At 37.6% G+C, this 23,967-nt stretch overlaps 1 protein-coding gene across 2 annotated transcripts in view; it reads right to left on the bottom strand.

The window, feature by feature from the left end:
* Nucleotides 1-23,967, bottom strand: part of CTDP1 (CTD phosphatase subunit 1) — a 101,003-nt gene that overhangs the window by 18,614 nt on the left and 58,422 nt on the right. The window contains exon 12 of one of the 2 annotated variants that reach the window (XM_057377872.1): nucleotides 13,299-13,477. In XM_057377872.1, the coding sequence (XP_057233855.1) occupies nucleotides 13,299-13,477 (179 nt within the window). Of the gene's footprint in view, nucleotides 1-13,298; nucleotides 13,478-23,967 lie in introns of those variants that run through there. The other variant, XM_057377871.1, reaches the window with a different exon arrangement.

Below are 23,967 nucleotides of genomic sequence, written 5' to 3'. Positions count from 1 at the left end.
GGATGACTCTGCATGCAAGGTATGCAGCACTTCATATCTGAAGTACCTAATTTTGATTTACGAGAGTATTTTCCTCTCCATTGTCTTCAGGATTTGATTTTGCTGGTTTGTCTTTCCTCCAGAACTATCCAATTCCTCACATCAAGGTATCATCCCTGACATTTCACATATTTTCTGTTAGTCCCCCTAAGATTTCTACCTTYCTTTCTTCTCCTACTTTAAATTCTCCCTCATTCTCACAAGAAAAACYTGCCTTTTCCCTATGACATCCAGCCATGTAAAAATTAAAAAATGATGAAATGGAGAAGGGATCCTCAGCTCAAAAGAACTGGAAAGTGCTTTGCCAGAAACAAAAATACATTCCTTGGATAAGCAATATGGATGTCATATCCATTACACTCTAATATTCATCTTATACTTGTGCCCTAAGCTTCTGCAAATAAAGATTCACCTCAAAGCTCATGTATTTTCATTTATGAACAGTGAAGGAGGTTAAATCCATGAAGAGCTGAAAGAAGAACTTCACAAACACAGGCAATGGTACCATTTTGAGGGGTTATTTTTAATGTAAAAAAAAATTTAGCAATGCTGAAACTCTGCAGGAGGTGACAGCAATTATCAAAGACATTTTAATTGGTACAGTGAAGGAAAACTTTCAAGGCTTGTAAAAGTTTATGGCACTGTTGTTGAGCTCTTTTGGAGGATGAGCCTTTCTGCTGAGGAGAACCTGCCATTTCCCCTTCTTTCTTCCATACTTTGATGAAATGTATCAATAGTATTTAGAGAAGGCTATTTTTATTGGGAACAGCTTTTAATAACTGGCTATGTATCAATTATTTTTACAGAAAACTAACCTTACAAAAAAATGCTCCTTAGCTTTTAAGTGTATACAAAATAGGGGCAACCACACTCTGTGGGGAGGGTCACTTCTTTCCAGAAAGATATATAAAGATCAGATCAGCATCASAGGACAAGCTGGGTTATTCTTGACAACAGAAAATTCACATTATTTGAGTATTATCAGGTGCAACGTGAGCACAGTGCAAGAGACAGCAAGCAAAATTTAGACCCACTGACAGAAGCTAGGGCACTGCAAGACCCAGATTTATATACTGCAGCTCCACAGAATGTYCCCAGATGGGTGCAAAAGCAGTGGAATAAAGGGAGACACACCTCAAAACAAGCCCTTCAGRGATAGCACACTGGAAATATTCTATTTGTATCGCACGAAGCTACCTCAGTTCTGGAGGGTTTATAAACTATTCAAAAGAAGTTGCTGATCTGGAAGTTGGACTGAATGTGTAGAAGCTCAGCTCCAGCATTTCAGTGTCCATTAGTATGTATCCAGCTCAGTTACATTGCTCAAATATTTACCCCATGTTTCCCACTCTTTCAGAGCACAGTACGACCCCAGCCTTCCTTTCACAGCACTGCACAGTGCTGACCCCAAGCAACAGAGAAGCCAGTGAGGAGAGGTGTTCTGCTGGATTTTATGGCATAAATGAGGCAGAGGCTTGGGGATGGCAAAGCTGAAGGCAGCCTTAGCTGCCATGCCCATGAGATGCTGATGTTTTCAAAGACAATAGGAAGGTCTTGCACCATAAGTATGAAATGGAAAAATGTGTTAATGGGAAAATATGAGTCTGCTGCTGAACGGGGTAGGGGAACCTAGTGACACAGAACATGGAAAAGGCGGAGGTAACAGTGTCTCCTTTGCCTCAGTCTTTCTTCACTGGCAAGACAAACCTTCAGGGGCCAGAGAAGATGAGCAAAGACTGAAGCAAGGAAGAGGTACCCTTGGTGGAAGAGATCAGGACAGGGAAGGACACTTAAGCAAATTGGATGCACCTGAGTCCATGGCTCCTGATGGGACTCGCCCATGAGTGCCAAGGGAGATGGGTGATGTCATTGTGAGGCCACTCTCAGTCTTTTCAAGATTATGGTGGTTAAGAGATGTGCCCGATGACTGGAGGAATGTCATTGCCATTCGTACCTTTAAAAGGAACAGGACTGAGGGAAGGTCAGCCTGACCTCAGTCCCTGGAAAAGTGAAAAAGCAACTGATCCAGGAAACCATTTTCAGTCACATGGCAGACAAGGTGATCAGGAGTGCTGAACATAGGTTCATCAAGAGGAAACTGCTTGACCAACCTTTTACAACGAAATGACTGGCTCAGTAAATGAGGGAAAAACAGAAGATACTTCACTATGGCCTTTGGTGCTGTGTCTCAAGATCCTCATACACTCCTGATGTGGGAGTGGAGTGTGGATCTTACCAGCATACAAAATCCTGAATGGACAGTCTAAAGAAAATGGAGCAGGGTTCACCTCAATGGTGCCCAGTGACCAGGACAAGAGGCAACAGCACAAACTGAAATACAAGGAGGCTCCTTCTGATCATGAGGGAACAGGTGCTCACTGTGATAGTGCTTAAGCACTGGCACAGATTATCCAGAGAGGTTGTTGAGGCTTTATTCTTAGAGATACTAAAAACTGCAGTGCCATCACCTTACCTCTCTAGCCCTTTTGAGATCTCCTGTCTTACASAGAAGTATTTCATGCTTCTCACTCATCAAACACCAGAAACTTTATGATCATGTGAAGGACCTGATGCAGAAAAAAATGCTAGATTAGGCTTGCAGAGAGATGAAATCATCCATCTTCCTTGTTATGGGAGCTGCTTCCAGTGCTGAGCACCCATCTGAGGGTCTGAAGAACTTGAGGAAGCACATATGGCACTCCCCTGCTCTTGTTCTTCCCATCTTTCTCCCAAATATATTCAAAAACTTCTAGAAAAAAGCCAGCAGCATGCTGGTCCTACTTCCACCACCACTAAAACACAGGGATGAGCAAACTTGCTATAATGAGATCTATTTTTCCCATCATTTCCATTCTCCATTACCTAAACCCCAATCCATTGCTTCCCAGGTGTGGCTCGGGTGGTCATAATCAATCACTGCATAGCTTCTAATATTTTACATACTGATGCACTGGCAYTCAGAGGGAAAAGGACCACAGCTGGACAACCCAAGCTATACATTACAAAGACAAGATATTAAGTGATCTATCTCTGCAAATCTGCTGAAAATTTGAACCCCTTCTGGTCAACTCATGATACCAGAAAACACTGGAAAAGATAGAAAATAGAAACAGCTTCCTGTGACTGGAAGAGTCAGAGTATCATCTGTCTCATTATGAATTTGGGAGACAGTTCTTTGCAAAATTCTGCAAAAGGAAAAGCTTCTCAGGGGCTATTCAAGGTATCTGAAAAAAAAACTCTATAGAATCCCAGAGGCTTGCTTTCTACAACTCCGTTCATCTGAATGTATCTGGTTTTGTGCCTACATTTCTGTATGTGGATAAAACATAATTTCAAGCAAGAATGTATCATGTGACCATTRAAAACACTGAGATTATGGTAATTCATGACTAAGACTCTACTGAGAACAGAGTGAATACATAAATCACACAGTTTTCTGATTTTCTCAGTGCAGTAGCAGCTCATGTATCTAAAACTGAAAATGGTAAAAATTGCCTGTTAGGCTCTTCCCTGTGTGTGCAAGAAAATGTTTGTACACATTACATAATTAAGTTGTTGGGCTGCTTGCTTTCCTGGTAAGCATCCTAAGCAGAAGAAAGGACTTTTAATTATTGCAGCTTTTCACCTTTAAGTCTTGCAGGTTGCAAATACAACTTATATATGTAGCCAAGAGAAGACTTTCCAATAAAAATTGTAATTTTTCAGTGCAACTGCATGACAGCAGAGCGTAACAGACAACATTAGAGGAGTAAAGCTAACTGTAAAATTCAGAGAAGACTTCGCTGGAAAAAAACTGAGGCAAACTGCAACAACTTCCTTCCTGTACATACTGAATATTTAGATACATTTTCTCAAGTATTTTTCTTAGCTTTCTTGACAACTGGATGCACACTGTATATCAACAAGGCTAACCAGCAGCTGGAACCACAACTCTAATTTAGTCTGCAACTTAACTGAAGCTGTAGTAAGTATATTTTCAGTAACAGCYTGAAAGTTTATGCCATTAAAATCATTAACAAGTTTGAAGATATGAATGACTCATCTACTTAAGTTCTTTCATTTCATAAAGAAACTGAGCCATGCATTCATTTGTTTATACAGCTGTTTTTGCCATTTATCAGTGTCATGCTTATAATTTAACTACTTGAAATTTTAAAATAGCGTATTGCAATGTCCCAACATTTAAATGATTGAGAAATAACTACAAAATTGTGTTCACTGTCTAGATACATGAATATCAAAAGAGATTAAAAAAGGAATCCAAATCTGTAAGCGTATAAAAGTTTAAACAGAATAATTCCAGTGACTTTTTCACTTTTGTCCTATTGAAACTGTGTATATTGAGACAATACATTTGGCATTCATGCACTATGGCCTTACAGCTGATTAAAGGCAGAAATAAGGTTTTACTCTCAGCTCATCCTCTGGATTGAAGTACATTAGTAGCTGGCCCAAAGCAAGCTCTTAGAGTTAAACCCCAGTTTACACTGACCTATAGGAAATTATAAACCCTGAGAACCCTTTGGGAGCCTCACCAAGGCATTGCTTCAAAGRCACACTCCCCACCTGGACTAAAATGCTAATGGAGATACAACCTCTAAGTACCAGAGGCATCCTCACTGTTACCATTTGCTTCTCTGCTGAGTACCCACTTTATACACAGAAACTGCTTCTTAATTTCTCACAACTGCTTTCAAACATTTACATCTAMATGTACTATAGTTTCCTCTCTGATTTCCCTCTGAGGAAATCTGAAAGGAATAATGTATCCATTTATTTTATGCTTTTGCTAATTGTTTCCTAAACAGCTGGAGTGGTTCAAACTACACTTGATGATTTATRAGCTTTTAGATTTGGCCACACGAACTTTTCTATATAAGATCGTAAAGCTTAATTCCTTTAAATTAAGAATAAAATAAAAAGCTTCTTTACCACAGCAGCAGAAGAAAATAAACACAAAATCTAAAAGTGAAGGACACATAGACCAGATCTGGAGGTTTAAGATATTAATGGAAAGATAATTTTTCTTTAAAAACCTAACAAACTGATACAGGTTAGATCTCAAAAATCCCCGAGGAACAGTACATTCTATCAGATAGCACAGAATATCAAATGATGAAGAARAAAAATTGCCACCATCTTGGATGATTTTTTACTTGTATTCGAGAATTTAATTCAGTTTTTCTAAAAATTAATGGCAACCTCCCTTTCCAACACTGTTCTCTTTTGTGGCAATTTCCCAGATACCCTTTCATTTGTAGAAATTAGTTTTTTTTTAATAGAAATGTAATATTCCCTTAAACTATCAATTTAGTGAGGCATGTCAGATATTTTTGTCCTCTTTACTATCAAATAAAATACCACCACACATTTATACTCCGTGGAGCTGGAAGTTACTACCAGTAACTTCCAGCATCTTTGTACCCCACTGTGGGTTTACAAGGGTGTAGAACCTTGCTCTGCATCTTCACCTTCTCCTGACACACCAATGCCACAAAACCATGAAATAACTCTCATAACACACATTTTTCAACCCAACATTTCCATATGATTCAAAGTTAGCCTTCTGGGAATAACATGCTATAGGTACAGCTCATAGCTTTGGAGGAGGAGGAAAAAACACAACCTCTAGTTTTACATGGCATTCATTATAGCAGAATGAAGGCCTAATTTAATCTTGAGAAAAAACTTGAAAATCACATTTTTAGCATAGAAAAACCTACAGACYTTTCTATTAGTAAAGACTTCTTAGGAAGATTATACAGAACAAAGCAGAGCAAATTTGGTATAATCCTTTCACAGCAATGGAATTTTGAATCCTTTCTGAAAAGCTACTTAAGAAGCATYCAACAACGGGCATCTGAGCAAACTCCTGCAATGCATCCAACRAAGACAAATTAGTCAATTCAAGCACAGCAAACAAGTAGAATATTACTGCCATTTTGCAAATACCATTATTTCAAATAGTGTGTAAAAAAGCATTGGATRATTCAATCTTAAATTCAAAAAGATTTCTTGAAATGTTAAGGAAAGACCATCAGTGAAATGGCTTTGAAACAGCATGGAGCACATTTAAAACCTTAAATGACCTGAAATATAGACCTACAATGAGAATCCCTTGTGACTCTGACCAAGTCTGTGCATTCTTTGTACTCCTTTCTGCTCAGGGAAGAAAAAACCTCCAGAACARCAGCAGACTTTAAACAGAAGTGAACAATACTCTATAAATAGCTAAAGGCTGAACAATGTCTGACCAGCTGGAAGGCACCTAAGGAGCTAGGGGGATCCTTCATACCATTAACCCTATTCACTGAATGTGGAAAAACCTTACTGGAGAGGAAATGTTGACATCCAGATAAACTGTTTCATGGCTGTTTTAGAAGGCAGGCATCTCCCCAGTAGAAAAACACTGGCATATTAAGCTGAAAAAGGAAATAGAATTCTGCATTCCCTCCTCACAGGAAACACTCCTTTCTCCTCACTTGACTATGCGACTTGMCCACAACAATTCTGTTCTTGAACATAAAATGGCTGGTAACTTTTTCATATGAGGAGACATCCAAGAGAGGCAAGTGGCCAGCACAGTAACGTGTGTTTTGAGTCATGTGGACCTCACAGTTCTGGTTGCTGCAGACATAGAAAGTAGATTTCCTCTAAAAAGATGATTTCCCATGGTGGTGAAAAAGCAACCCTCTGCCCTGCCCCTCTGAGAAAACACACAGAAAAGCACTGCCTACAGCTGACAGCTTCCTCCGGCCAGGAGTCATGCTGGATCTCCCATTCTGCTCTAATAATCAGAAGAAAAAAACAACAAACAAGCAGCTTCTCTTATCAGAGAGCTTAAAAACTATTCTGTAATTGTTTTAAATTAATTACAGAATAACTCAGCATTTTATAAGAAAACCCAATGATGCTTAGCCTCATTAGTTAGAAGACATCTCTCTCTGTCTTTAGTGGCACTGTTACAGGACTTGCACTGTCATAGCCATTCAAATGKTTGTGTTCTCTATTGTAAAAACCTTCAAACACTCCTTCAGAAGAAAGACTGGCTTAGAAAACTGCTGTTACTTCACTTGCAAATAATATATATAATGAGTAATGCTTTATTTGTGAGGCCATAGCATAAGAATGACTTTTTTATAAGAATGTTTACAGCCAAATTATATGACTGGCATCTTAAAAAAAATCTAAAGATAATAACTGGGGTGATAAACAGAAACATGATGGCATGTAGATGCAGTTTGAATAGTAACATTTCCAGTTCCCAATTTTTCCCTACTGCATTTTTCAATTCTCCAGTGATAGTTCTAAAATGTGTCCAATATGATAYTGGAACAATTAAGTTTGTCAATGATTTCTCTAGACATCTGCMATTRCATTCTAACACTGTTGAACTCTTCWGATTTAAAAACCATTTAATTTTCAGGTTTCAGTTAAAGCTCCACAGATCAATGACTAAAGACACACTCAGAATAACTCCCCAGTTTTTACTGAAGCTTTATGCAAAAGACTGCTGAGGGGAAGGAATCACTTAGGAGTTTGGAAACTATTTCACTTCAATCTAAGCTAGTTTTTGTGAAACAAAACAGAACACGGTTTGGAACTACACTTTTCAAGTATAAACATCCTTGCTCTTAAAACCAAAGAAAGGACCAAAGCATGGCATTTACCTTATCAGATGCAGAAAGTTCAAGTCAGTGAAACAAATTCTCTCTCCAGACTACTTTTACTCCCAGGACAGGAGGGGATACAATGACTGGTTCAGATATATAAATTTGGAATGGTCAATTTTACCACAAATATGGGAGACAACAACAAAAAGCTAAGAATCATCCTTAACAAAAGTACCTGTCATAAAACCAGTGTCTTAACAACTTAAAAAATGTGGTTAAACAGGGATGGGACGCACCCCAACTGCCTAAAGCAACCCAAATGAAGCTTTGAAGGCAGTCACTAATCAGATCCTAAGCCTATCAGAAAAAGACTACAGCTAAAGGACTCTTGATTCAGGACATTTGGACAATTTTCAAGAGGGCCTGCAAAAGGCATACCCTCGATGCATAGATAATTATTAACTGAGATCCAGCATTTGCTTCCATTTATTCAATCCTTTAGAACCTGAATCTACAATTTTCTAGTTGGCAAACAGTGAAAGTAAGTTGTTGATTAAATGTAGCAGAGGGTAGAGTACTTGGGACTACACATACTTAAAAAAAATACCTTTGGAGAAAACCAATTAAAATGGCTTMAAAAAGCTGTTATTACCTCAGTATTGATTTTCTCATGTGGAAATTYTGGGTAACGCGATAGCTTTCAAGTAAAAACATTCCTGTATGAAAATTAACTTTCAATATTTAAGTACAGAAGCAAATTATGCTTTGCATGCCCAGAGTCCTCTTCCATTTTAGAGTCTTCATCAAAATCCTTCCAAACAGAAATGACACTAAAATTTTGCAGAACAGCCGACTCATGTGAAAACAGCAAGATGTGCTGCCAACAGGAGCACTTCTCTTTAGAAACTGATCCTGGATTTCAGTCCGGAGTGTTTCACYATTCCTTCTGGGAAAAAACCTCACTGAAACTGCAGTAATTTTTAATTGCTTATGTGGACAACAATAAAGAGCCTGTTTACTTCCAAAGCCTTAGAAATGGAAGGAAATTCAGTCATTTAAACATWCTCTTAGCTTGCAGTAACTATGAGAACAATTGTTATGCCAAGAAAAAAGTACCACTAAGAATCAACAAAAATTGTTGATTGAAGTATGCAATCAATAGTTTTGGGAAAAACAAAGTTGGTGAAAGTTTTAATTCTTAATGCCTCAAAATGCCCCTCTGAACAACAATTTAAACTCATCACAAAAGTACTGTACAGACTTGAAACATGCTGGCCAATCCAGGTGCTGTATTACCCATACAAGTTAAGTTTTAAACCCAAGAAAAAAGAACTTGGAGCAACCTTGCAAAAAATCCAGTCAGAATTCTGTTATGTAAAAATATATTAATCACATTATCTTATTACCTGAAGCATGCTTTCTTCCCTCAGATGTTTAATTTAGAATGCTGAATTACACTGAACTTTCAGGAAATTAATCATGGGAGACAAATTTGGGCTGTTCTCTGTGATACAGACTTCAACATTTTGAAACTTTTAAAAGTGTAACACTCTATAAAATTGGAGCCATCACATAATCTATATTGAGCTTCCTTTACTTGCTTCACCTTAAGAAAAGGATTTCCAGGGAAGCACCTTCAAACTGACAAATGCCACCTGTCACTGCAAATTCTTAAAGCAAATCAGCCTTCCCACAACTGGGAGAGGAGGTGGCTGCCTGTCAAGGATCTCTAACTTTGGGGAGTTTAGGTCTGTTTTTTTCCCCTATTCAGTGATTATRCGTTCTCTTTAAAGTCTGAGTGGGTTTCCTGCTTTGTTAAGTAGACATATTGGATCTCTCTAAAATAGAGTGAGATGCTCATTAAAATGCATTAAATGCATTCAAGTAGGAAAACTGCATTTATTTACCAAATTACATCAAGGAACAACAATGAGCTGCTGTTCCTATCAAACATACTTSAATTGATTTGGGATTCATTATCTCATTGCCAAAATCAATAAATGGGCAGCATTTGCTTTCTGTACTTTCATAGCAATCTTAATTCTGTGCAGAGATCTTAAAACCCCTAAACAAGCTGCAAGATTCGACCTCATTCACCAACACTCAACTGAACGTGCTGCCTCTGCAGCACGAAGATAGACAGAATAAGCTTTGGGGGAACAGTCTTTAAAATGAGACATTTTCCTCTGTAATCGCATGGTCCCTGACATGGCAGGCCCAGAGCCAAAACCACAGTGCAGTTTTAGAAATGAACTGATACTCCAGTTCTGGCCAGTTCCAGTAATGAACTATGGTCCTTACTGAGACAGTCTGAACAAGAGATTTTCAAAAGAACCTCACTATTATGCATGGCAAAACTCTAATGGCTCCAGAAATGTTAGTAGTTTATAATAGCCACACATCACAAAACTCAGATKACAAGTTTGAAGCAATTAAGTGGGAGAGGCTTTATCAAAGAGAGCAAAATGAATCTGAATTTTCTTCAGACAAACCACATTTTCCAACTACCTGTAATCACAAGCAATTGTTTACTGTAATTAACTCTGGAATTAAAGTTAGTTTTCTTGAACATCGAAGCACTGACCACATACATTAATTTTTATCCCCTTTCTTTGTGTAGTTAGACATCACAGAATTCCCCTTAAATAAAATCTACTACAAGGGAAAGAARGTAATGAAAGATTTAATTCTTAAAATTAACTCCACACAACCTATTTTTTCTAGGGTGACCTTACACAGACAGACAGATTGCTTGATGATTAAGTGAGCCATGCTAATGCAACAAATGATCCAGGAGGCAGGAAAGGATGACTTTAAGTCACCGGTATTTCTAAATTTAGGTCTTCAGCTTTTMTATTCTGTAAAAATCAAATCAACACCATACTTACATCATCTAGAAAGGAATTTTGGAAGACTGTTCAGTGCAACAACACTACAACTTTACTAGTGAAACAGTGCAATGAGTTGCTTGGGTAATAAAACAGAGGAACTATCATTCTTTGGCAGAATGGTTGAATTTCAACAATTATTTTGTCAGCCATATTTGAGATGTGCTGCTGGCTATTAAGGGTACTTTCAAGAAGACTTTGACCATATACCAGTGATTTCCTTAATATATTTTGAATAGTTTGTCACTGAAATGGTTTTTAAAAATATCCCAGACTATAACAAATGTGAGTCTGACAGCTTGGGAAGCATCGAGCTGTAAACTTAGGTCCCAAGRTTCTCAAAGTAGAGTATCTCAAGACTGGGAACTGGAATAAAATTGCAGTGACAATGAATATACTGGTTCAATTAGGATAAAAGATGTCATCAACAGAATTTTGCAYAGGAGTTTGCAGCAGACTTTTCTGTCAGATAAAAAGAAAGGAAAACTAATTTTTGTCTTCTAGAAGAGTGGCTGTTGTAAGGAAGTACTGTTATATTTGAAAGAAAACACTTAAGGATCAAAATATCATTGTTCCTTTTAAAAGTCTATTAAATRGGCACAGAAAATATAGTTGAGGGATTTCTGAGGCTCTGAGCTCGATTTTCCTTGATTACAGATYAGCATTAGATGTAGGAGAAAGGCTGCATTTCCCCTCCAGTAGAAGCTATCAGTTTTTTTCTCCATGTTTGAGAATTTCAGAAGTGCCACCAATCAGAGAAATGATCAAGGTATTCTGTAAGTTTCAAGACTGAAGACTTGACATTAAATGTAAGTGCTAGATTTTTTTTTCTAAGTGCCAGTAACTACTGCAAAGGTGTAAAGGAGCAGTAATGCTTATCAGAAACTTACAGCCTCTGTAGGTCTCATCTCTAATAGGAATGAGCTGAGCCAGAACACAGGAATACTGGATCATATCTAGGGTGCCYTTCTCCCACTCATATGTTGTTTTTTAGAGACTGTTCTTACACTGTCCCTTTTACACAGTATCTCTTCAGCAGATACAACACTGACTGACCATGAAAACATCAATTTAAAGCTTCAAACTTAAAATGTAATTGGGATGACGGACTCCTTTCCTATCAAGAAGAATTTCCTGCCTAGTAGACACTGGGTCAGCATCTGAACCAGCACTTCGCATGTTTTCCAGCATGCCATTCAAGCTCAATCTTGAATGCAATTTAATAAACTGACAAGTTTGTCTCAAGATGTGGAGAGGTCGAAAATGGAAGAGTTACCTAAGAAGCTGCGCAAAGACTTTATCCCAGCAAGAACATTATTTGATCCACAGAGCTTCTGAGTGAAGAAGTACTGCTAAGCTCCCTTACAAACTTCCCTGTACATAGAAAAAAAGGTTCATTACAAATGTATTTGCTCTATCTTTTTACACTGTACTTGGGGAATGATATTTAGCAATAGTCCTTAATGTGATTATTTCTTCCTTTTGGTTTCCAGAAACTGTTATGTMTTCTACACAATGAAACATCACAGTGTTAGGATGAATTAACAGTGACATGCTACCACTGTGCCTTGCTGCTTCAAACTGCRTCCCAAAAACATTCATCACCTGCTTGCCTTTTCTATTCCAAACACCATTTAGGAGAGAATTTTTCATMTATCCATTTGAGACAAATAGAATTCTCATAACTTTCAGATGTTTTTCTGAAGAAGTTCTGAAGAAGATTAGAAAAAAACATGATAAACTAAAAGGTGGCGCAAGCTTGTCCTGTAGCTCCTTCTCCAATTCACCCAACTCACACCAATATTATTACCCCAATCAAAATCTCTCCATGAACCTTTATAAATTGCATTCTGTGGCAGTTTCTCTCATATCTTCTGTCTGAGAACAAAGCTCAGTAAAGTTAAAATAATGTAAGCCAATTGCTTAAGTCCTGCTACTAAGGACTAAGGAAAAAATGTTAGAGCCTAAATTTTTACAGTTGGGAACAGAGTTTGGCTAGAGAGCAGAAAGGAACTACAACACACATCTGAGTCCTGTTTGCACTTTCAGCACCTTCTGGCACAGGATGATGATCCTGGCAATTCTAAATTAAAATCTTATACTGCTTGCTCTAAATTGGTAAGCTTAAAACTTATTAACAGGGTGCAAATTGAGAACCATTCATTAACATACTTAAAAGATGCACCTATTTTATCAAGTTCTAGTTAACTAGCTAATTGGTTGATAGTCATAATCCAACAGTCAATGCTGGGAACTAAAATCAATTTTGAAGAAGAGACTAGCAAGTTTAAATTTCTTTCTAAGTATAAAAGCATCTCAACAATCTCATTGTTATGAATGACCCATATAAAAGCATAGCTTGCCAAAACCATGCTTTATTTTACTTAAAGTGACACTGCACAGCACATGGTTTTCTATATCTGACACAGGAYGGAGATGACTTTAAAATAAGTGCAATTCAGTGGCCTTCAGTTCTCTCTGAACGGGTGATACCCTGGTTGTCAATAAGACCACTTTCTTAAACAAATCACAAAACATTACAGAGATAACCATGACAAGTTCACAGAATTACAAGAAGTAGCCTATGAACGTAGGTTAACAACAGATTGCAAATGGCAGATTGTCAAAAAGCATGCTGAATAGTGCCYAAACAAAATGAAACATCATTAACACTTATTCTTACATTTGAAGATGAGAAGTAATTTGCAATTCAATTCAACAAAATTTTCAAATTTTCTTACATTTGAAAAATTCATACCTGGGTAAACTGCCTGTTAAACTTCTTTCACTTGACGATGATGATGATGATCCAGGTCTCTGATCTGTTTTTCTTCCTGAAGTCTCTGTTGCACTAGATTGAGGTTTTTCACCTTCCTCTTCTGGCTTTTTTTTTTCAGTATCACTTTCATCACTGCCTTCTCCTAAGATGTCATCCACCTGCCAAAGAGTGGAGAGTCAGTTTATTTTACAGCAGACTACTCTGCTTCAATCTTCTGTAATTACTGGATCGCTCTTCAATACTCATTAAGAATATGCTTCAACTTTCCTTGGCCTTCTTAAAAATTAAATTAAACCACAATGTCTTCAACACGGTTTCTGCAACAATTCTAGTACCATTCTATAAAATTTATTTACTCTATGCTTTGCTTAAGATAGACATACATATACTCATCCATGATAGTCACACAAGAAACTATTATAAAAAGAATGCTGTCTTACAAATTGAAAGGGATAGATGATTTATACTATTGTAACATACTGATTCATACTTCCTACTACAAATATTTTACATTATTATGACATACAGAATCATTTGGGCAAAGGATATTAAAATCTCTTATAAGAAYTCTTATTTTTACAGGTATTCCTTGATACATATATACAATGAAACATATAGATATGAAACAGAATGTACAAACCCCATTTTAACCAGACTGTCTACTTGTGCTAATTAGCAAGGGCAAATCTATCAAAAGGTTTACACCTTCTGTTAAATAACTGTTTAGCCTTTACTTCTGAAAAGTTAAGATAGGATTTGAAAATCCTCTAAGAATCTGCAAATTTGCTGTGACAGGTCTGGATCTGCTGAAACCATCACTAAAAGCAAACAATACTCATGAGCTGCCCGAATGAGCATCGAAAGGTCTAATTCTCTTTGAGCCAGCCTCCAGAAAGGGACAAAAACATRAGAAAACATAGGTGAAGAATCCACAGTCTCTCCATTTTTGTGAATGGCAGAAGACAAGGAAATAAGCTATGTGTGAGTATTTCTCTACTGATATTTAAGAATTTTTCCTAGAAGCAGCTCATCACAACATAAATGAAAATATGCTTCACTACTACTTTGCTCTCACTAATCCACACCTGCTTTATTGAGATGAAACAAAATCTGCATATGGGCTGAAAGATTTTATGCTGTTTATCTGTTGCTTTTACTCAATCCCAAAAGCAAAAAGAAAACTGTAAGAAAGTCACTTCTACCTGGTCATTCAAAAATTGACCTTTAGCTCAGTAAAAGGAACTGCATACTGGTTTAGTGCATCTAAATCCAGATGGCAGTTTCAGGCAGAAACGGTAGAAATTGCTGTGTTAAATCAAATTATGTTAGTCCAAAAAGGTTTTCCTGTGAGAAGAAGTTGTCATATGCACGGCAAGTAAGAATCATGGAATTCAATTAAGGGTCAGGGAGACTGAAAGCACTGCTAGAGATAAGCCAATAGTGAACCAAGYAGAAAAATGTGAAGTACACAGAATGGGGATTTTTCAGTGTGTACAGAATGCAGAAAAAGTCTCAAGCATTTTAAGTGTTACAGTTTGGGATGGGATGGCAGGAAGACCTTGCCTGTATAGCTTTGGTACAAGACACTCCAGGTACCTAACACGACCAGTAATTGACAGCCAAATGGCAGCACAGTTCTACAGCTCTAACAACTCCTCCCCTGCAAGTCTGTAACACTTAAAATTTCATTCCTTCAATCCAAAATTTCATTCCTTCAATCCAAAAGCAACACTTTTCCAGAAACTCTTATGTTTAAAACTATGTCCTCACTACAAAATATGCTAAGGTTTTCAAATGATAAAATTAGGCTGACAGTCAGCACTACAGATGCCTCTCWCAAATGCAAGTTTTGTAGTCTTTTAAAATCTACTTTGTGTGACCAGTTTTGACAGACTAGCAGTCTAGTTATTGTCATGTCTGTTTTTGTTTCATCCTGCTGTTGTGGGTTAAGGTTTCTCCTTTTGTTTTTTTTTTTTTTCTTGGGGAGTTTTTCTTTCCCATTTTGTTGCTGGGATACACTGCCAAGTCATTCTTTTGATGGCTGGGCAATTGGGGAGGACAAAAGAAGCTGCTACACGGTAGGTGGGGCCGAAGGGTCTCCCCGGGCACTCTTCCGGCCTGGCAGGTTGTTTTTTAAATCTCTCTCTTTGGAGAGAGGGAAGTTCTGGCAGGAGTTTTGGGCTCAGGGAGAGTGAGTGTGTGTGTGTGTGTGTGTGTGTGTGTGTGTGTGTGTGTGTGTGTGTTTGGGGGGGGGGTAGCTTCACTTCCTGCCCTACTTGGCTTGGGGGAGGATGGTGGACCTGCTACTGCAGAATCCAGCGTCTCTGGTCATCGGTTCCTACTTGCTGCACTGTGATCTTCTGCTCCMACCCCGTGCCTTGCCAGGGACCCCTGAGATTGCAGCTGCAGTGGTTGAGTTCTGCTGCATCCCGTCTRCARYYRYAGGATTCTGCTCGTCTCTTTGCTCATTTGACCGTTCTGGGGTTTCTTGCTGTCCAGAGGAACACTGAGATAGGCATTTTCCCTTGTGAGTTTGTAGGGGAACTTTTCTCCATCCATCTCTGTCGGTTTGCGTCCACCATCGGCCAYGTGGGAGATCTGAACCATCCGGGACCCGCGCCACAGCGCCCCCTGCAGCTGCCGGGGAATCATCGCACCCGCCCTGCCCGGCCGGGAGCCAACAGCGCCCCTGCCGACTGGGACTGTAACTGCACCAAAGGAGAGGGTGTGTCTGTGTAGCTATCGTTGTTGTTACGTGTTTCACCTTGCTATACATATTAGTAAAAACTGTTATTCCCTTTTACCCATATTCTTGCTTGAAAGCCCGTGATTTTCAAAGCTATAATAATTTGGAGGGAAGGGGGGTCATATCCACCACTCCAAGGCAGGGACCCAAGGGGGGGTCCCTGCMTTCACCTGTCTTTCAAAACCAAGACACCTACACAATGATAACATTATTTGTTTGAAGTTTGAAATGCCATTTAATATTAGAATTACTAAGTTAGTTGTACAYATATATGTGCTATTTCTCTGAAAGTCCATATATAATACAGGTATAAATCACAGAAATATGGCAAACTTTGAAATTCATTGCATATGAAAACAATGTGGGATGGCCCCTACAAAACCGCTTAACTAGAAAGGCACCAAAACATGGAATCCTGCTTAATTATTGACCAATTTGCAAATGTGCTGAAAAATATTACATCCTCATCTTCCACAATTCTCAAAAGAAATGGAAAAAAACCCTGTTTTCATTGACAGTATGATTTAAGCCCTTGACACTTGATCAAATTAATAGGCAAAGAAAGTTCATTAATATTTAAGGACCAATTATCTTTCTAGACTGATCCCTAACTTTATTTATTCAAAGTTCAAAAAACAGAGGAGACTTTTAATCTGGTTCAGAACATGACAGACATGTACCAAGTACCAACTACRGCTTCAGCTTATGTGAATAGATTTTATATGATTAATCTAAATGCAACATGACACTTTAGAAGAAAATGCCAGCTCATACAAAATCTTACTGATAAGATACAGTGAAGGGCTGCATACTGCTTAAACACCCAGAGCAGCCACCTTTGAAATAGACTTTTATAACCCAGCAACAATGACTAGCATTGAAAAAGAAAAATGATTCACTCATTGAAAATGACAAAGTTGCTCAATTCAGCATGAGAATCAAAAGCCTGACAACTCTTTTAAACACCCACCTATAAAAACCAGTAGAAGTCCTCATCTGAAAAAGCTATTTGTTTCCTCATTTAGGAGGACCAGAGTATACACTCATGCAAAGTATCAAGACCAAAGAGCAATGAGATTTTTAGTCTCATTCTCTGATTAAGAGGTGAAAAGTACCTAAAGCTTTGCTACAAAGAAAGCCAAAGCCTTCTGTAGTATCAACAAAAAAGATCAGCTGAAAATGTTTTTATTCCAGAAGTTGAGTGTACACATTCAAAACRAATCAAGATTCCAAGAAAACACCACAAAATAAACTGCTATGAGCAACCTCAATTTGTTATAATGTTAAGTTACAGGCAGTGTTTTGGACAACACTATGAATATGACAGAGCTATCATCATACCTTAGATTTTTTGGAAGTAGCATACGCTGTAATGAAAAGTACATATTTAAAAACAAAAATGAGCTGTAAATTAACTATGATTCTTGTTTTCCAACTAGCAAGTATTTAATTAATAGCAACTTTAAAATTCAAGTTTTAATAGAACTGAGAAGCTACCTTAGACAGCCAACAGGACAACACTTGCAACTGCTTAAATGATCTCCCTTAAAAGTGGTACAATGGTCTGAAACACCTCTTTACTGAATTACAATRAAAGTCCTACAAAAATAATTGGTTTGACAAACAGCTGTAAATTTTGTGCTCCAGTACTGCACAGAAGATACACACATGTCTGCCCCCATCCTCCCTCCCTCTTTCCAAAAAGACTTTTGCTCCAACTGATTGCATAAGTTAAGGGAGAAACAGAAAAAAACACTGAGAATTTACAAAGAGTTCCTTAGGTCAGTTTCTACTGCCACAAAAATGACATTGTTAGCAATTGGTACTGACAGTAAGTACAGCTAAAACCCAACTCCATTTCAGCATAAAACCTTTGTGTCCAAGCATGTATCTGAGATTGTATTGAATGTATTGCATTTCAGGAAGAACTTGCAAAAGGTAATATTGTCTGCTGTCTGAATGTGCCAGAAGGTTTCAGTATGTACCTTATATTYCTCTTGTGGAAAAGTCATAAAAAATAACTCTTAAATGACCTTATAATCTTTACCCTGCTTCCCCTTCCAACATTCCCTCCTGCTTTGTCCCAAACTATTGCATTTCAGTACATTACAGAACTCAATAGATTATTTCAGAAACTTTAACAGAGCAGCAAAATGAGAAGCCAAATAAAGAGGAGGTAGGAAAAGGGATGCTGAAAATTACAAACTAAGCAGCACTTCTGAGAGTGTGAAATTAACAGTGAATGGTGSTACTAGACTGTAAATGAAACTAGAGAGTGGTGGCTCCATCTTTCTGGAGCTGTGCAGCAAACTTTCTAATCTTTCAGGGTAGATGTGAAAACTAAACTGTTCTGCCAGGAGCAAAATAAATCTAAACAGTACTGTAAAATTTATTAACTCCATACTATAAAGTAGTTTGCAGGAATTAATATAGCACCGATAATGCTGAAGTAGGTGCAATTATCATACCACAGCCCAGTTTACGAGAGGTCACCCAAGAGTGCTGTACACAGTGCACCACAATCACTTGACAAACCATTATTGTGGCACAATCACAAATGCTTGTTCTCTCTTKCCTCAATGCTTGTCCTCCCTTTCCTCAAGCTCCTCAGAGTGTAAATCAGGCATTTGATAAAGCAAGGAAAGGTTTACCCGGAGTGGGAAAGAAGAAACTATATTTGTGCAGCTGACTTGGAGAGTTTAACTGCTCGACACAAAAGAAGCGCAGTTTTGCAAAGAAGAGTGAGAAGCCATGCCAGGACTGACAAAGCACCGGCACGAACACGAGGCAAAAAGTCCCAGTGCTGGGTCACTTAATTTGTGCCRGCAGTTGTCTTAATTTCAAATCCAACTGGGCTCTGTGCTAAACAGCATAATACAGATGTTTCCCGTATGTCAAATTTAAGCAAGATCAGATGTTAATTATGCAACTTTATTAAGGTTTCTGTGATAGCTGCCTATTTGAATGCTGCCTTCCACTGAATAGAGCATTAATCTAGTTTTTACATGCATGTGTTACATTGTACCCTTGATAAAAAGGCTGAGTTCAACCAACATACCTATAAAATATTAATGCYTAGTGAAGCCAAACAGCAAAAAAGATCAAAGAAAATGTAGTAGTACTTAAAAGAATTTCAATGAAACTGAAAAATGAAACAAACCTTTCCTAGAATAAGAAAACATACCTGAAGTCAAGTGAATTWGTCCTAAGAATCACAGATAAGCAGTTACTCACTCTGTGCAAGAATTCAACATTGAACCTGGCCTTAATAGTGTAAAATGGTTTCATAACAARCTTTCAGAATACCCAAAGTTTCAAAATAAGGGAAAGTGTTCTTCTTTGTAGTTTTTATCACCTACTGTATTTATATTCATAAATATATTTCGTTTGTTTCTCTCAACCTTTCAGCAAAAAGACACCCCCAATGATATTTATCAGTAGGTTCTTCATTAGCATTAAATAATCRTTACAACATTACAACATTTTACTGTCTTTTGTAGAAGAAAAGTATTAATGAAATAAAGACATTACTGCTTTTTTTCTCACCAGTTGAAGTCCCAGAATAAGAGCTTCTCATGCTTAAAAAGTATTATTTAAAATACATTTTGGTTTTCTAAATACCTTATGGTATATTTTTGAGTGGGAGGTGATTGCCTTTTTCTTCTGTAAAGGAACATTAACCATGGGTAGTTTTTTTTAAATTTAGGCAGTAAACAGATTTCTGAGTTCTACTCAAAGTCACGCCTTTAGAAGGAGAGCAAAACCAAGCCAGTAACTTGTTACCAAGAAGTAATTTGTACTTCCTGGCACTTGTGGTCTGGTATTATTTTCACCTACTGTTATCAAACTGCACATAGAAATATTAGCAGCTCCTGGTAATAACCTACCGGCTTTAGGATGAAAAGCAATTAAGTGAGAAGAAAAAGCCTTGGCTCAATGCTGAACATAGATGTTATGCTCAAATTTGAAAACCAGCAATTTAAAAACACCATGTGGAAGTTATTTTCAAGATAGCTCTCACTGCAGTCCCTGGAGGCTGYGCTGGGACTCAGCTGGGAAATGAGMAGTGGCAATGAAGCCCCAATAGCTGGAGCTTACAACGCTGYTGACAGCTCTGGCTGGCTACAATGCCTGCATAAGTTTTAATTGCAGCCCTGGGCAATAGACTGTGCTCCTGAAAGGCAGCCGATACTGAAGGGAAAAAATCAAAACTCACCGCCTCTGTTAATTTGACCACTTAACCTCTGCAAATGAAAAGGTAGGGTAACTACAGCTGCACAATTCACCGTATCTGGGCTTTACTACTGCAGTTAATACTTTGACTAGAATGAAATAAAATGTCACTTAAAGATTACATCCCAATATTGTTATTAAAAYGCAAAAAAAGTAACAATSCTGTATCCTTGTTTATGATTTCATGAAATTGATTCTTCAAAGAATGTCATTTAAAAAGTTTGAATTTCCTACCTGTAAAGCATTGYCTAGATGTCTAGAACAAATACCTGAAACTGCTAAAAGAAGCACAAGGGGCAGCCCTTCTTGGTAATTAGGGYGCCTCGACTGCAGAGTTAAGGATTCTGAAGTCCCTCTAAAACATAAATTTTATTATAGAACAAGAAGGAATGGCTGGCTTTCTGCTGAAAGAGGACAGATTTAGATTAGATACCAGGAGGAAATTCTTCCCTATAAGGATGGTGRATCACTGGAACAGGTTGCCCACAGAAACTGTGGATGCTCCATCCCTGGCAATGTCCAAGGCCAGGCTGGATGGGGCTCTGAGCAACCTGATCTAGTGGAAGTACAGAGTTGGAACAAGATAATCTAAGTCCTGTGGCAGGGGGACTGGAATGAGTTGACCTAACTCCCTTCCAATCCAAAACATTATATGATTCTATGATTATTAGTATAATGAAAATTGTTTTCTTCCATTAAACTAGCAACACTTAAGTGATGTTGGAAAGAGGAAAAAGTCCATTCCTAAAATCCCATCCTACTAATTTGTGAAATCTAAATTAAACTCACACAGACTAAAGGTTACTAATTGTAATATTCACCACAATATTTTAATTCAAAGTCTCTAAAGAGAAAATGTCTCAAGGGAGATAATACAGTGATTTCTCCAAAGCTTTCCTGAGTCAGAGACATCACTGGAGCCTGGAAGCTATGGCTTTATCCATTTATAAAGCCATCCATAACTCTAATCTTCTTTTCCTTCATTCTGTTTTCAAAAGAAATAATCTGCCAAAAAATGGTTAAATAGCAATAGGCAATGTAAATCTACATTGTAATTTTTTTCAAGTGCGAAGTCCAAGATAAAAAAGAAATTACCATAATACCTATGGCCAGAATACTGCTCACCTATCCAGGAGGACAGACTCGATGGGAACCACTTTAAAGCAAGAAGAACATTTCAGCTCCACCTTCCCTGCCCATCAGCTTATGGCTGGGAYGGACAGGAGAGACACCCCAAGCTCACTGGAGGCAGCAAGTGTGGAGCCCTCTGCTCCTTTGRTTGCAGCATTTCTAAAATAATGATACCCTAGCATACATAGAGTTCTGTGTCTGCTAAATACAAGGATTCTTCAATTTAGACTTCTGAAAATATCYGTGCCAGAATTCCTGTAAAGGCTCCAACAATGTAAATTAAAAGCCAGTGTGTAAGAACATGACCTACAACCACCCTTCAGAGAAAGAATGTGTTTTCAGTCWGCTGCTGACCATTATTTATGAAAAGTTCTGGCCCTAGGTAAGGCAAAAAGCAAAGCTGAAAGAGGTTTTGTCCTGGGGCTCTTTGCAGGGAAGCAATCCTTTGCTGACACGGGGAACAGAATGCTACTTCCTCAGTAGCAAATGACTTTTCACATCACTCTCATAGCTATAAGCAACTGTGGGCTGCACCATGATCTTACTGCACCGAAAAGAATCCACTTAGTTTGACATAATGATTTTTTTTCCAAATATGGAAAAGTCTAATAATTTTAATTTAGCTTTGAACTTAGTTTTTAATTCTGCATATGAAAATTCTTCATTTCACTTCTTTCCTCAATGAATTGAAAAGCTTTTTTATGTTTATTCTTAACAACCAAATGTTTTGATACAGTTTAGGTACAACGAGGAGCAAGGTATTACCACCCACATTTTAAAAAAACTAGCAAGAATTTCAGCATGTTTTTTAGAGGTGATAATATGGCATAATACATGTGAACAATAAACTCTCCTAAAACAGACACAGTCTGCATTAAAAGTTTTTGACTGAATTTAAGTCACTTTGAAACAAAAAGTTTTCTGATACAAAGATGTCACTGGAAGCACAAGCTGTCTGAATTAGGTTAAGTTGTCYCTCAGTACATAAAATTTAAGGGAGAATGTGTGATGTAACTCAGTCCCATTTCTTCTGAGTAACCTCAGAAGAACTTGTCTTTCACATTCTGTCTCTTCTATTTTTTTTCTTCAGCATTAGAGCGTATTTTTCTCCTTTCAAATTTCTGATTTGATATTTAGACTCACATAATGCATTTATGCATGTGCTTCAATACCCCTTTGTCTCAAACACTTCAAATGCATATTTCTCTCTTCTGTTTAGTAACACAATTACCACTGGCTTATCTGAGCAGGTGATGAATCAGTAAAATCAGTAATGTAACCAAGCACTAGTCTTGCTCATGATTAAAAAAAAAGAAGCCCTTTTCCTCTATTTAAACCTCCACACACCGAGAACCACYTTTGTACTATCCTGATTTTGATAAAGGCATGCTTCTGTTTGACTGTCTGGCAGTGTTATTTTATCTGCTTTGGTAGACCAAAAAACAATTGCTCTAAACAGTTTAAGCAATATTACCAAACTTCAGAAAAGAGCTTTTATGAGATTTCTTTTACATATAATTCATTTAAATTAAAATGCATCCTGCTGAAACCAAAGCTGATCAGAAAAAAAGTTATGCATTTATATACTCAGTCTGCATATTCTGCAGTATCAGTTTCCCTACTGAAAAATCACCAGTAAACATGCTGAATACTTGCAAAATTGAAGGAAATGGAAACCATTTGAGTGCTCAGCATTTTCACTAAGCAAAATATTAATTTTGTTTTTTTTCTATTTCAACTACCTCATCCTTTATGTGAAAAAAACCCCAAACTCACAGTAAATTTCAGAGTTTGTTAGCCTGTAAACATCTAGGATCACAGAATAATTTAAGTTGGAAGGGACTGCTGATGGTCCCKTGTCCAGCACCCTCCTTGAAGTCAGACCAGTTCTGTAAGGTTACTCAAGRCTTTGTCCAGGATATTATATATCTTCAAATATGGAGATCTAGGATCACTACTGGAAACCTGTTCCAAAGTTTGATCACCCTTGAGAGATAAGAAGGTTTTTTTATTACACCAAATAATCCTTGTTGCAATTCCTGACTGCTGCCTCCTGCCCCAGCACATCTTTGGGAATAGCCTACCTTTGCCTTTTTTAAACTCTCATGCTGTTGTTGACAGCTGCTGAACTCTCATCACCATCACTAAATGAGTTGCCATGAGTTTGAAAGGGTACATACTTTTTAAAGAAAACCCCTAAGTTTCGATCTTGGTGGGTCTCTAGGCAAGAGTTTCAATACAGAATGGTTTTTTTTCTATTAGGATCAGCAATTAACCACTAAACTTTGAAAATGAATTTCTGATCTCTGAAGGGTTAGTACTTTAATAATAATAGAAATTAAACCATCAAGACTATGAATTAAAAAAAATAGTTGGAAAGCTGCATGCTGGAGTTTAGCTTTATTTTTATTAATTAAAGACTCRTAATTTGCTTTTTCTCAGAGAGCCAGGATAGCACACTAAAATTACACAATAAAAACTGAGCACCAGAAATGAAAATGAATTTAGTTATATTTATCCAAAGCTTTTTCTCCTCCC

Source organism: Malurus melanocephalus, unplaced genomic scaffold (assembly GCF_030028575.1).
Source record: "Malurus melanocephalus ecotype Western Australia unplaced genomic scaffold, MMel_1.1 scaffold_329, whole genome shotgun sequence".
NCBI lineage: Eukaryota > Metazoa > Chordata > Aves > Passeriformes > Maluridae > Malurus > Malurus melanocephalus.
The sequence above is the reverse complement of the archived record's forward strand: the minus strand, read 5'-3'. Positions and strand labels throughout refer to the sequence as shown.